Genomic DNA, 15371 nt, shown 5'->3' with positions numbered 1-15371 from the left:
CCATGTAAATGTAGAGTAGTTTGGATTTTGTAATTATTTGCGATCTGCATCACATTATATAACATGAATGCGTTCGTGTGTGCAATAAAAAGTCAAACAGATGCATACTACATATTCATACAGAGTGAGGCATTGTGCAGAGAGAAACCCACGCGTTTAGAAGAGAGGAGACAGTTCTGGTATCAACTTTAATGTTGTACCGTTGCATGTTACCTACTTTCCTAGCTTCGCCCTTTCATTTTTGTCTTCTATTTTTTTGTAACCTACTACTAACCAGAATAAGATACTTTAGTTGAGCAAGGTATTTTCTGTTTTTGTTTTTGATGTATTAACCTGGCCTTTCAAGAGGGACAATATTCACTCATGCCACGATTTAACATTTTGCCACGATTTTCCATTTACCCTATTTTCACCCCCAAAAATGAACAAGTTCATAAATCTCCCCTAACATTTTGACCATATATCTATGTTTCATAGTGTATAAATACTATTATCATCTATAAACCCTATTATCATGCTCTCTCAGTAAAAAAAAGGTTCTACATCCTGCGTAATCACTTGGCCACGAACATTTGATTGGCTGCCACAAGGAATTCAAGACTTCGCTTTCTTTAATCTCATATCTTCTCCTAGCTAGACAAGATTTTGCTAACGTTTAGTTGAAAACCTAGTTATTGTTTTTATTGCGAAATGACCGTTACATTTACATGCACTGAGCAAATTGCAAATAAATCGTTGTTTATCGGTAGAGTGGAAAGTTCCCAAATGAAAAGAGTTACTCATGCGATTCGATATATAACAATAGTCGTGTGATAACGTACATGTTAATCTCCAAATAAAAAGAATACATGTTGCTCAGAACACAATACTTATATATATATATATATATATAGCATGCAACCTATGTGTATTGTGTTAGGGCTCGGAGACGGTAGGGAACGTGATCACTTTATCAGTTAAAAGATACACATGGGCATTTGGGTATCCGTTCGGATACGGGTTGGTTATTTCAGGTATCGAGTTTTTTGGGTTTGAAAATTAGGCCCTGTTCAAATATTACAAAATTTCGGGTCGGGTTCGAATTGGATTTTTTCGAATCCGGGTGGGTTCGGTTATGATGTAAAAGAACCTGAAAATAACCGAACAACCAATGTATCTGAAACAAATTCAGAGAATAGTACCCAAAGTAACCATATTACCCGATTCGGTTCGAGTATTTTGTATCTAAACTACCCAAATATACCAAAAAAGTAACAAAAAATGCTCATTAGATATGGTTTTGTTTGAGTATTTCTATCCAAACTATCATATTTTATCTAAAAATACACAAAATATTAAAAATAACTAATATATTTAATTTATAATTTAAATTTAAATTATTGAAATAATTATACATATAATTATAAATAATATTTGTAAATATATATTTACACTTCAGATATCTTCGGATACTCATTCGGTTCTCTGTTTGGATCGGATTGGATACCGGTTCTTCGGATACATCAATTTAGGATTCATTCAGTTATTTACCCCGGATCCGTTCGGATTCAGAACCCTGTTTTTCAGGTCGGTTTCGGATCGGTTCTTCGGTTCCAGATATTTTGAGCAGACGTAGTTAAAGATTACCAACATTGATCAAAATGGTGAAAGAGATGAAATTAGTCAATGGTGATTAATTATGTTAGTTGTAAAACCTATGTGGACTTTAACTAACCAAAACGATATTAAATTAGTGGTGGAGGTTAAATTCTGCAAATGCGAGAAGGTCATTTAGTCACAATCGAGTAACAGTAGGAAACCAAAGAGGTTACACGCCATGAAGAAAGAGCCCTAGTTGAGACAAATCCACGTGACTTAGGTTTTCATAAAAAAATAAAATAATAATAAAACCCTAAATAAGCGAATTGACCATAATCTAGTAAAAAAGAACAGACAAAACATAACCTCATGTAGGAGGAACAATTTCTGAGCGCCGCCAGTTATTAATTCAGAATCATAATTTTACGATTTTCAACCCCTCTCCTTACAACTCCCAACATCATAATTTCCTTTCCCATCCAAAAACTACTGTCTAAATCAACTTTTAACTAATTTTATTGATTGTTATTACCATAGTACTTATTGACACTGTTCTTCTTTGTCCAAAATACTATTCACGAACAGGTCTCTAAAATACAACACTAGTGTTACATTAGAATTGTAATCTTTGAAATAGTTCCAAACTTCAAAAATAATTAGTGTGAAAGCGAATTTGTGTTTTTCAAAATCGTGATCCAGTGTTCCAATTTTATAAGTTTAGTTTTTTTTTTTTTTTTTTTTTGTAAAAAAGTTTAGTTTTTTTTTTCAAGAAAATAATGTTTTGAGCATTAAAAACAAAGAACAAATCAAAAAAGATATATATCCATTATCGAGACATCTTAAAACTTCTGAGAATAAGGAAAATAAAAATAGTATGTATAATAATTACGTTATTGTTACTTATCAAAAAGACATGTAAGTTATTACCCCAATTTTATGCAAGTCCGTAGGAAAATAAAGACACAAGACGTGGAACATGAAACTTCGTTAAACGTACTTTTACTTTCTCTCTCATAGAGGAGTGATCACAAGTCAAAAAGACGCAAGTCTCTTCGATTTTAAAGAAATATTTATTCTTGGTTCACCCCCGAGGTTCACCGATCAATAAAATTATGTTATTTAATATTTGACATCTTTTAAAAAAAAAAATATATTGTCAAATTATATTATTTTTTTTAAATTAAAAAGTAAAAAGAAATAAATAAAAAATAGTAGTAATTATAAAAAAAATATTTTTAATCGTCGTCAGCAAAACATTAAACCATAAATCTTAATCCCTAAACCCTAAATCCTAAACCCTAAACTCTTGGATAAACCCTAAACTCTAGGATAAATTTTAAACTCTAGGATAAATCTTAAACTCTAGGATAAATCTTAAACTCTAAATCAAAATCACAAAACACTAAAACCACTCAATGGTTTAAGGTTTAGGATTTAGGGTTTAGAGTTTTAGGGTTTATTGTTTTTATTTAGGGTTTATGATTTATCCAAGGGTTTAGGGTTTATCCAAGGGTTTAGAGTTTACCCAAAGGTTTAGGTTTACCCAAAGGTTTAGGGTTTAGGATTTAGGATTTAGGAATTAGGATTTAGGGTTTAGTGTTTTGCTGACGACGTTAAAAAGATTTTTTTAACTTTTTTTTCTGTAGCTGCTATTTTTTTACTTTTTTATTTTAAAAACATAATATAAATTGATAATATTTGTTTCCTTTTTTAAAAGATATCGAATTTGAAATAATGAAATCTTATTGGCGGGTGAACGCAAAAATAACTCTTAAAGAAATGATGTTATTTTTCGCTCTATAAATACGTTATCAGCTACCAATATACATTCAGGTACCTCAAAAAACTAAAAGAACCACATAGCAAAGCAAATACTTTCTTTGCTTATAATAAAACTTCCCTCAGGTCAAACCATGGATGAAGCAATCATGAGACTAGAAGGTGCTGAGCACAGAGAAACCAACAATCAGTCTCTGAAGAGAAAGCCATCAAGAACTTCCTCCACCGCTCCATGCTCTCCCGGAGGTGTAACCACCGTAAAATCTGTCCCCGGAGCTGGCGCTTCCGGTGGCACCACCATCAGGTACCGCGGCGTGAGGCGTAGGCCATGGGGTCGTTACGCTGCTGAAATACGCGATCCGATGTCCAAGGAGAGACGTTGGCTGGGGACATTTGACACTGCTGAGGAAGCAGCCTGCGCATACGACTGTGCAGCTCGAGCCATGCGTGGTCATAAAGCTCGAACCAATTTCGTCTACCCAATCCCTTCACTTGACTCTTACCACCATCGTATTTTCTCGTCTCCTCCGATGAACATGTTCCTTCGACGCGACGTTTTGAACTCTCAGTCTCTTTCTCCTTTCGCTTACCCACTCTCTAACGTAAGCGGCCCGGTCTACGATTCATTCGCTAATGTTAACGATGTCTCCGAAGATCACTCACCTAATCACTCACCTAAAGCGAAGCGGTTTAGCTTCTTTGACAACGAGAGCATGATATCAATCCTCGAACCAGAACCAGCTGGGTCTGGTCTTCTTCAAGAAATTGTTCAAGGCTTCTTGCCCAAACCTATCCCTCAACAAGCCGCTACACCTCCAACGACCATTGGTGTATTCCCGACTATGGTAGAGACTGGTTTTCAGTCTGAACTTCGTTTACCGGATCACGTCAATGTTGAAGGAAACGGATTCGGTCAGTTCAAATATCATGGAGAGTTGGGTTGGGTGGATCATGAGGGTGGGTTTGATTCAGCCAAGATGCATCAGAATGGAAATGCCGGAATGTTATATCAGTATTGCTTTCATGATTATTAAACCATTATGGTTGTGTTTTTACGTGCTAATCACTCCACTGTTTCTTTAGGATTATGACAATAGTTTGGGTTAGCTAACTCAAAAGCCTTTTGTCTTTTTTTCTTCATCTAGTTGTATGATCAGTTTATCTTTTGAAAGGAAAAATCATCGGAGAGTATGAGAGATTTTACCTTTTTTTGGCAAATCAGCATGGAAAAGCTTAATTGAATTGTATATTTATATGACATGTCGAGTCAGCAAAGTTAAGAAGAAAAATATATGACAAAAAATATAAAAATTGGAAAATACTCGTCGTGGAGGGGGGAATGAAGACAACTCCAAAAGGACAAAATATGAGATATCTAGAAAACTAGATCTCTTCTAATAAGTTGACTTTGAAATCCATAAAGACAGCCTTTGTCTTCTTTTTCTGTCTCCTCTCCTTTACCCTCTCAAATCATCAGAAGCACATATTCTGAAGTTCACAATATAGTTTTTTTTTTCGAAAAAAAGTTCACAATATAGTTAAAGGCTCTTGTTTGAAGTTTGATCAAAGGTCCAAGTAACTGGTCCATAAAAACTCGATAGATATAACCGTATACGTACTCGAATTTGCATCATTGCATGTTAGCATGTAGCCTAGTTTCCGTTAAGTAATCTGATTCAAGGGTTGATCTCGAAACCGGTTGCTTGTGATCGAAGGTAATTCGAAAACAAGAAGGATAGGGTGCGAATACTCTTAGCAGTGGCTTTTGCAAAGCTCTTTAAAACCTAAAACTTAGAACTCTTTATTAATCAAATCGTGGTCTCTACAAGCATGATTAAGACCCATTAAATACTAACAACGAAAAACATAACCCTAGGAGGATTTAGTTAACTCCTCTTTCTAAAAGGAAAACAAAACACCTAAAAAGGAAAGTTAAAACCGACTTAAACGTAAAAGGAAATTCCTACGCGGAAGAGGAGTTGTGAACGATGGTAGTCTCGTGTTGATTGCTTGCGACCAGAGGTTGAGCTGCATCATAATCATATATAAATAGCAAACAGTCGATAGAAAAGACTTTTATTAAAAGAAATAAGTTTGACCAAACAAGGTTGCATTTCAAAAATACACATGTATATATATATATATATATATATATATATATATATATATATATATACACAGTGGTAGAGTCAAATTTAACGGGGATAAATTTTTCGTTTTAGTGGGGTCAATACAATTTTTCTTAGATAAAAATAAATATGTTATAATTTTTCTTAAGTAAAAACAAATAATTTAAAAAAAATAGTGGGGTCAGCTGACCCCACACATTACTGTTTGCCTCCGCCCCTTTATATATATATATATATATATATATATGTTTTTGTTGTTAATCCTATATATTTTTTCGGACATAGGCTATAGTGGGTATAGGTATTCGGTTATCCAAGTCGGATTCATGTCGGTTTCTTTCATATCCATGTCTTTGGAATTCTAGACGTTTAGAGTTTACTAGGTACTTAGAAAATTCAAGTTGTAGTTATAAGTTATGGTCGGTTCCTTTCAGATTTATATTTAAATTACTTATAAAAAAAATCTGTAATTCGGATACGTAGCAGGTCCGAATCGGTTCAGATATTTAAAACCCGAAAAGACCGGAAGTACCCAAAATCGGATCCTTACCGTATCTCTCCATTTGGCTGCCCAGCCGGATAGTAGCATTTCTCATTTTCGTTATCTTATCCATGCCTTGTATTTATTGGTTTGTGGAAGGGTTTCTGTCACTTGAAGTGTGTGTACTACATATCTTCAGTCTGAAATTAAATTATAGATAATTTTTTTTTTTTTTTTTTTTTATAATCCAGGTATCCGGAACTCTCACTTAGTCCGACTATCCCACCGCGTCCAACCGGAACTGGCGAGGAAGGTCCTGGACGCCAAACAGAAACCATGTTAAATCCGCTGTGGCCGGGGCTCGAACTCGTGATGGCGGGCACCTCAGCCGAGGTTCCTTTACCACCATACCACGAGGTCCGGTTAGATAATTTCTTCTTACTTTTCGATCTTGCTACAATATTTGAAATGTTTTTACGTTTTATCAGAAAGCGAATTTTTTTTTAAATGGTACAAACGTATCCCCTCTAGATGCCTTTAACGTGTTTCAAAGGCAGTATTAGATTAAGTTTAAATGTTATTTGTCATGACAGAATAGTGCTACGATGGCAACACAAGTCGACTTTCATGATACTACAGAGAAAGACGACTGTAAAATTGAAATTAGTAGTGATGGTTGGGTTGTAGCTGACTACAGTCAAAACCTAATTTCGTTCTCATTTAGTTGGATTTCTGTCTGGAACAACTTTGCTGCTATTAGGCCAATTATATGTCAACTTCGATCCGAATATTTAGCATGATGTATTTTTTCTTTTTTGAACAATCCCCTATATATTATTTGTGAAATATTACAACTTCTTTTTGTAGCCACGTGTCATCACTGGAATGATTCTTAGAATTATTAGAGAAATAGAATGATTCTTAGAATTATTATGGAAATATGTTGGTCCATCTAATGATATAATAAACTTTTTATTAAACTAACCATAAATTCATTATTAATGTCATTTATTATTTCATTAAATAAAGATTACGGAATTGTCTAATGTGGCTAAAGTATATATGACAATTAATGATTCTGAATAATAAAGATCTGATAAAAAAAATAATATATCTTCTATCAAATTTGTTTAATTTTAAACTATTAAAATAATTTAAAAAAATCACAATAACAATATTATAAAAATTTAGATTTTTCTGTATATGTTATATTTTGAATTTAAAAAAATGACTATAAATTACTAAAACTGTTAAAAGTCTCACGTTCAAATTTTGCGATCCATGGTTTAAATTTTTTGTTATGACAAAATACAAATGATTACAAAATCATATAAATAAAATCTAATTTAATTAATCATTAATATTTAAAATATATATGTATATATATCATTCTAAATTAAACTGCAAACCATATTGAATAAATAAATATTTTAGTTTCAAAATTTACTTTGAATAATTTTTTTTGGTAAAAGTTTTCAACTAAAATTGATGATTTTTTAAAAATTAAAAATTACTAAAATTATTAATCCCACAATGAAAATTTTGTTATCAGTAATTTAAAGTTTTTGCTGTTAAAGATACACATGATCAAAAAAACATAAGAATAGAAAACATCATTTAATAGACATTAATATTAAAAATGTACTATGTATATTAATATCATTTAAATTTAATTACATATCCTATCAAATTTTTTAAAAAAATGTTTGGATTAATAAAATTGATTTATACGTTCGCACCAATTTAATTATATATGTAATATTTATTGGCTTTTAATTATTTAATATATATTTATTATTTCATAATATATAAGAACATATAATACATAAAATAATTTATATATATAATGTTTATCTTGCACAAGACGCGGATTTTAATCTAGTAATTATTTATATCCAAAACGAACTAACGCAGCTCCAGATTGGGTCCGAATTATCGAGTTTATTTTAAAAAAATGTAAAAACAATTGCAAATTTGACCCGGGCCTGTAACAATCTCGTCACTTCTTTTTAAGGCTTTTGGGCTTTTCTTATTTTTCTTTTGTTGGTATACCGTCAAAAAAGCTGCATGACTTTTTGACCAAGCAACAAGGGCACGTCTCTTTCTTTTTTTTTTGATCAACAAGGCACGTCTCTATATATGACAAATAGAACCACGTTTTTTATAGAGCATGATTAACGGGGTTCTTACAGCAGGATTTTTAATGGAATATAAGAAACTGTCTCTTAATTTTTAATTAAAAAAACTAAGAACCGACTCTTAATTTTTTAAATTAAAAGTTAAGAAATGGTTTCTTATATTTCGCTTGCAATATCATTATGAAATCATCTAATTCTATCAAATTATGATAAATGACCAACGTTACCTACTATTTACCGTTCCATTTATACTCATGGTATATACCTTTGAACATTATAAACCCTTGGCCTACACCTCAAGGATCCGACGCCGTTTGAATAGTTTGTTCCACGTTGTAAAATGTTATTGAATCAATAATAATGCTTGTTGCTGAAGCTCAAATCTTACACCCCTATAGCGTATTAGATGCTAATCTATTAGACTATCATTATACCAAATCTATAGACATGTGCACATATATATATTTCTATATTTGGTAGGAAAAGACACAAGGAAAAAGGGAATGTGATACACCTCTTCGTTTTATGTTGACTTTGAATCAATAATAATGCTTGTTGCTGAAGCTCAAATCTTACACCCCAATAGCGTATTAGATGCTAATCTATTAGACTATCATTATACCAAATCTATAGACATGTGCACATATATATATTTCTATATTTGGTAGGAAAAGACATAAGGAAAAAGGGAATGTGATACACCTCTTCGTTTTATGTTGACTTCAGGTACCACACTACATCTCTATATAAAGATACCTCCGGTAGTTTTCAAAGGTATCTCTAACAAAACCATACTCAGAACAAGCAAAAAGAGCAGAAAAGGGTTCCAGAAGAATGGTACTTGAATACTCCTCCAACCACAAATCTCATCACCATCATCATCACCGAGACTCAATGAAGGAGTTCCAAGTTTCCTATGTAACTGAAGAACTGATGCAGGTCTTCGAACATGCAGATTTGAGGAGGAAGAAGAGCGAGAAGATGGGTAGGAGAGAGGCTGCGAAAGAAAAAAAGGATGTTGACAAGGAAGCAAGGAGTTCATCAAGTTTGAGCATAGCAACTAGCAAGTTCTGTAAGTGGATGACTTAGAGCGTCTAGTCTAGTCCATTGATGATGAAGAATAAGAAACAATAAGGACATACCATATTTTATATATGTTGTACTAATGATATATAGATATTGTGCTCATCTTTTTTTTCTTTTTTCTTTTGGTACAACCATCTTCTGGTTTTTATTTTGGTTTTTGTAACAAAATGGATTGATGTTGACTTTTTCTAAAAAGATGCATCTAAATAAACAAATAAAGACAATAACTGGTATTGTTCTTCACTTCCGAACCTTAGTCCCACTTTAAATGCAAAAGATATCACATTTCCATGAGTTTCTAACATAATTTATGAGTTGGATGAGTGTTCGATCCATGGTTTAATCTAATCCAATTTGTCCGTTTGTGTATTGTTTCCCCATGTATGATCCAAGGTTTCTAGATGTCATGCCTTACATGAAAAAAGTTGTGATTTTCATATATTATTTAAAACAATTTTTAAGGTAATTAAACACCCTAAAAAAATCCCCAAAGTTCAACCAAATATGTTTGAGACGCGAAACCATTATCGTATTAATTTACGTACACAATAAATAAAATGTAAACACAAGAGTCGAAATCTGATTTTTGCATTAGACAACAAACACACAACAATTCAAGTCTTCTTTATTATGAAAAAAAACCTCTTTTCCATACCAAAAGAGGGAAAACAAAAATACCAAAAGGGTAAAAAACATAGGACGTAGCAGAGGAAAAAAATACAAAAACAGAGGAAATTGAATGTTGGTATCTTCCTTAAAAGAGGACAGGTCGTGTGATTATTACCAAACCAGTTGTCCAAACAAGCTCTGTGGAAGAAATGCTTGCAAGAAACCAACTCACTCACTTTCTCTTTCTCTTTACCCCCAATGACACACACAAGACTCTACTCCTTTCTCTTCTTCTTATCCTCTGTTTTAACACAGAGACTTGAACTGCGTTATCGAGATTCTTCTTCTCCTATCCTCTTTAGGCTTGTCTTCCTCTATCTCCATGGAGGGTTCAGTATCGTATCCAACAATATGAAAAACAGAAATTACCATGTTCTTTAAGAAACAAGAAGTGGTACTACTCCTTCTGACGCTGTCGGAAATAGCGAAATACCCATTGCTAATAACGTTTTATTGTATTCACAGAGACTGTGCAGCGGTTTTGAAAGATTGAGAGAAATCTTTGAAAGGAGAGAGAGAGAGAGAGAGAGGGTTAGCCACCACTCATATTACGATGGGCGATTAGGGTTTTCTAAAATCAGCGGTGGTCTAAACATGTGTCACCACGACAGAGGTTGTCATTAGAGGATCATCCCCTCTCAATGTTTATATTATGTTGTCTGCTGTTCCTCTGACACCTGTTTTGATCAGCCAACACAACTGACATGTGGAGACTCAACTCACACTATGGCAGCATGGCTAGGCAGGACGCGCTGACACACCTGTTCTGTTTCAGCTCTTTGAACTTCATTGTTTTGGCAAAAGTGATTTGATAAATCTTTCAGAGTTTATCGACAAGCCTCTCTCTATTATCCAGTAGAATCTGATATAAGAGGTATCTATATATATTACTATAAGATCTGTATGTAAATATTGGGAAGAATCACTCCTGACTACAACAAAAATGGTTAAGGTCCTATTGAAAGGTGGTTGACTTGGATTGGCTTTGAACTTGTAATGATTTGTAATAATCCTTCTCTGCGTTATCTAGTCTGCTCTCGAACATTTTCCATTCCATATGGCATCTGTCCCTCACCTACATAAACAACAACCACACTGAAACATAAATGTGGGACACATCTAGTTGCTTGCTTATCAAGTTATTCTTCTACAGTACATAAAAAAGACCAAGCTTCTTATTAAGACAGGACCAAACCCTCCAAAACAAGACCAATCTTCTTATTCTGACAAGATCAAGCTTTCTTACCCCTTCCAATGGAGATTTCCCATTTTTTTCTTTTCCCTGACTGCCAAGTGAAGGGATAAACTGATGAACAATCCACTGAGAGTCTACAATTCCTATCTTCTCGTAAGCAGGCTCCTTCATTTTCAGATATAAATATGAAAGCCTATTTGTTAATCTATTGAAAACAAGAAGATTGATTTTAATTAACAGTAAGCATCTGGTGATGTTTAATGTTTTTTGTACCTCAACACATCTTCTGAGTGCAAAGTCAAGACCCCAACCGTGAACCAAATCATTCTGTTATCGGTTCATAAAAAGGTGTACGTAAGAGTTAGTGGAAAAGAAAGTTTATCTTTGAAAATAGAACAGGGCGAAGAAGACAAGAGATGATAAAGTAATTGTAACCTGGATCATATGCCACACGCAGCGCCATGCATCTCTTGAGAAAACAGGAGCCATAATCTCTACAAATCTGTTATGTTATCAAAGACCTAAAGTTTTATACGAGGACATGTGAACATTAAGTTTGATCGAGAGATTTTTTAAACATACGCAGCACATGGAGGCCGAGGAGGATTGGAGCACCATTCAAGTTTTTCATCTGTTTCCCTGGTAAGTTGCAAAGCCATATATGTAAAAAAAAATGTGACAAAAATCTTGTAAGAGATGAAGTTGTATATGAGTCATATATACTTATGGACTTCGACATGTTTTCTTCTTTTAGTGATCTGCCATGTACAACCTTTCTCTGGGTCCAAACCAGGCTGTGAAATCTCAAGGCCATGTTTCTTGACCATGTGTACATATCTGCAACAATAAACTTAGAAAAATGATTAAGAAAATGTAAGTGAATGTATAAGAAACTCACTCTTCTGCGTTAAAGTGATCAACTCCAAGATCTTCATCCCATATGAATATATAATCGTATCGCGCTATAATGTCCGGGTGCAAGAATCTCTTTGCATACCACCTTAAAATTCATAATATATAGGAGAGTCAAGAAACTCATATGGTTAGAGAAAAAGAGAGAGTTGTAATTAAGCAAAGCTATACCATTTGGTTTGCTTGAGGACACTTATGTGTATTACATTCTTTGACCACTCAAACTCATCATCCCACTCACTTACTCTCCCGTCATAATGAAACAGAACAATGGTGAAACTATCTGAAAACTGTTTTTAGGAGAACACAACATAATGAGTTTACTATTAAGCACAAGAACAGAAAATTGTAAAGGGCATGAAGCAACCTTCTTAATACATGCATCTATATTGTGTCTCTGGTTATATCCCACGGTAAATGTTACTAGATATCTCGGTTTATTCTTCAAATCCTGAAGAAACAGAGAAATGAAATTGAAGCTATCACACATATATGAGAAGCGTAAAATCCAAGATGAGATTGTGTTAAAAGAAACAAACCTCTTCAGGGTTCCCCCACAATCTGCGCAAGTACAAGTCTGATTCAGATGCAATAATACCCGGTGGCAATCTCTCAGCGCCTTGAGGATTTGAAGGAACCCATATCTGAGAATGTGAATCACATTGTTCTTGAAACATGCAAACAAAAGTGTCATTCTTCTCAAAACAAAAACATAAAACATGCCTTTGAGTTATCAATGGCCAGTGTAGGAGCTGCAGTATCTGAATCTATCTGTGAGAGAGCAACAGAACAAAGAAGAGTTTTTGGTAGACTACCCTGCACAATACAAAATGGCAACAGATGAAGAAAAATCTAAGAAGAAGAAAAAAAAGATTGAAGAGAAAGAAGATTAACCTTAGTGATCCATAAAGATGGAAATGACAGTCCAATCAGAATACCAAAAGTTACAGAAAACAAAGCAGTTGCAAGAAGCTTCATGCCATGATCTTCTGATCTTCTACATTTAGTTGGACTGTACTAACAACAATTATCATCTGATCTAAAGCTTTATCTGCATCTATAGAGAGAAGAAGAAGAAGAAAAGAAACGAGATAAAGAAGCTTGTTTACCTGCGTGACAAGATTCCCATAGTTATGTTTTAATGTACCACTTTTGATCTAAGCTCCAAATGCCATCAACACCTTTACTCCTGTTAATTGATATAAACAATACTATAAAGAGCCAAAACACTCGAGCGATACAATTAAAACATGTGACAATATGAATGATCTAATCAATGATCAGAGATTTTTTACGATGTTGAATCAAACGGCACTGGTATTACAAAATAAAACATGACATTACAAATCAGACTAATCAGTAGAAGGCCCTGGAAAATTTGAGATGAGCAATGCGTTTTGATCAAGGTAGTGATAGCTTTCGGAGATCTTTGACTTTTCAGAACAGACGTGGGTTTTAGTTTTCTCTCAAATTAGACGTGAAAGCAGTATGCTCTATTGTTTTTCCCATAAAAAATGAAATGTTTCTGGAATTTCAGATTCTCTGTGATACGGTTAGTGATTTGGCATATGGAAGCTTTCCCAAAGTTTTAGAATTTCTAAATGAATTGGCATTGATTTTGTACTTAGTTAAGTACTCATCATATGTGCTAATATTTTCCCTTTCTGGAAAAAAATATCAAGAAGTAAAAGCTTATGTTTTAATTTTAAACGCTTCAGAATGAAAAGTTATATATCATCCTAATATTTTGGCAACTATAAATATAACACATAGCTATAAACTTAATATTTGAAAAGATAGTAATAATTAGCCGTTCGATGAAAAAAGAAAAGAAAAGATAGTAATAATTTTATTTATGGTTTACTGATCACATAAATATAAGATAATCAAAAATTGATAAAATAATTTAAATTTACAACAATGATGATCCCATTTACGTATATCAAATTATAAATAATATACTAGATGGTTTCCTGTGCCATGTGCATAATAATAACTTTAAATATTTTTTTTAAAAAATATTTATACTACATTAATTATTAAGTTCATTATAAAATATATTTTTACTAAATTAATATATTTTTAAGAATAAAATTTTGTTTTGTCGGTTTTAGTAGAAAAAGATTTAACTTATAAAAGAGACTTATTAAACCTAATAAATTGAATGCTAATCACTAAATTAAATTATTTTATCACAATTAAATTTTAAATACAATTCAATAATTTAGAAACTTGATTAGAATTATTCCTACATTGAGTAATAAACTTAAATATAGCTTTACTTATTTAACTATCCACAAAAGATATAAATATTTATATAAATTTTATATTTGATATGTTATAAAGATTATTAAATGTCTAAAAATCTTGTCAAAATGTAAATATCTATAATAAATTGGCATTTTACAATAAAATTAACATCATGTAATAACTTTTGAAAATAATATTATATTATTTATAAAAATATGGTAGTGACACAATATTTTATTACAATTTTACCATATGTTGATGTTCTCATTAGAAACATTAAAATATATAAAATACTAATAATAAATAAATATTTTATTTATTTTTACTAACTTGTTTAGTGTGAGTTTGTGATAAATTTTATCTAAGATTTAAGTTATGTTGCTTATAATATTTTTAGTATGGTTACTACTATATAGTTATTGTTTTATATTTGAATTTCTATAATTAAACTTTATGTCATAATTGTGTTAAGGCATGTATAAATTACACATGATCCATGTCATCATTTTAAATATGATATATCATCATTTATTCGTTAGAATGATTGTGGTGAAGACATCTAAGCAAATCATTTCTCAAATAATTTTTAGTTGATGTCATCATTTATTTGTTAGAATCCTTTATATATTAATTGAGAAACATTACAACATTGTTTTGTACCAATGTGTCACCATGATAATGAAATTCAGAATTTTTAGAGAAATAGGTTCGTACATCTTAACTTATATTATACTTTTTATTAAACTAATTATTCAATTTATAAATAGTGTACAAAATAATATTCTCGCACTTTCCTTAAATAAAAGCTACGGAATTGCCTAATATGATTAACATATATATAACAATTAATGATTATGAATAATAAATATTTGATAATAATTTTTGTATCTTAACTCGTTTTTGTTTAATTTTATATTAAAAGATATTAAACAACCACATTAACCATATAATAAAAAAATTAAAAAATTTCTTATATGTTATATTTTTAATTTTAAAACGATTATAAATTACTAAAAACGATAAAAGTTTCACACTAAAATTTTGTGATCAATGGTTTAACTTTTGTTTTTGTAATAACAAGATACACATGATCATAAATAGTATGAATATGAAGTCATATTTACTAGACATTTATATTATATATTAATATAATT

The 15371-nt window shown here is 32.0% G+C and overlaps 2 protein-coding genes and 1 pseudogene across 3 annotated transcripts; 1 reads left to right on the top strand and 2 right to left on the bottom strand.

Annotated features, from left to right (window-relative positions):
* The first annotated feature begins 3329 nt into the window (after positions 1–3329).
* LOC106430683 (ethylene-responsive transcription factor ESR2) lies at positions 3330–5416 on the top strand. The gene has a single exon (XM_013871454.3). The coding sequence runs from the start codon at positions 3492–3494 to the stop codon at positions 4389–4391; it is 900 nt and encodes a 299-aa protein (XP_013726908.1). The 5' UTR covers positions 3330–3491; the 3' UTR covers positions 4392–5416.
* A 4347-nt stretch (positions 5417–9763) lies between these two features.
* On the bottom strand, positions 9764–10297 carry LOC106430681 (annotated as a pseudogene).
* LOC106430674 lies at positions 9764–13508 on the bottom strand. 2 transcript variants are annotated; one of them, XM_048764395.1, is made up of 10 exons: positions 12862–13508; positions 12507–12783; positions 12335–12418; positions 12139–12257; positions 11954–12055; positions 11779–11892; positions 11638–11694; positions 11491–11557; positions 11329–11382; positions 9764–11220 (listed from the first exon to the last, which is right to left on the bottom strand). In XM_048764395.1, the coding sequence occupies exons 2-10, from the start codon at positions 12642–12644 to the stop codon at positions 11008–11010; spliced, it is 948 nt and encodes a 315-aa protein (XP_048620352.1). In that variant the 5' UTR covers positions 12645–12783; positions 12862–13508; the 3' UTR covers positions 9764–11007. The 2 variants fall into 2 exon arrangements, with proteins under 2 accessions (XP_048620352.1, XP_048620353.1); XM_048764396.1 differs by having other exon boundaries at positions 12507–13508.
* Between the last annotated feature and the right edge of the window lie 1863 nt (positions 13509–15371).

The sequence above is a fragment of the Brassica napus genome, chromosome C7 (assembly GCF_020379485.1).
Source record: "Brassica napus cultivar Da-Ae chromosome C7, Da-Ae, whole genome shotgun sequence".
In the NCBI taxonomy this organism is placed as follows: Eukaryota; Viridiplantae; Streptophyta; class Magnoliopsida; order Brassicales; family Brassicaceae; genus Brassica; species Brassica napus.
This window is presented reverse-complemented; position numbering and strand designations above follow the sequence as displayed.

Coding starts and splice junctions, on each gene's coding strand:
- LOC106430683 (XM_013871454.3), top strand. CDS start 3,492: ATGGATGAAGCAATCATGAGACTAGAAGGTGCTGAGCACAGAGAAACC.
- LOC106430674 (XM_048764396.1), bottom strand. CDS start 12,644: ATGTTTCAAGAACAATGTGATTCACATTCTCAGATATGGGTTCCTTCA. Junction 11,893..11,953: donor GATCACTTTAACGCAGAAGA/GTGAGTTTCTTA, acceptor TTATTGTTGCAG/ATATGTACACATGGTCAAGA. Junction 11,558..11,637: donor CCTCGGCCTCCATGTGCTGC/GTATGTTTAAAA, acceptor ATAACATAACAG/ATTTGTAGAGATTATGGCTC.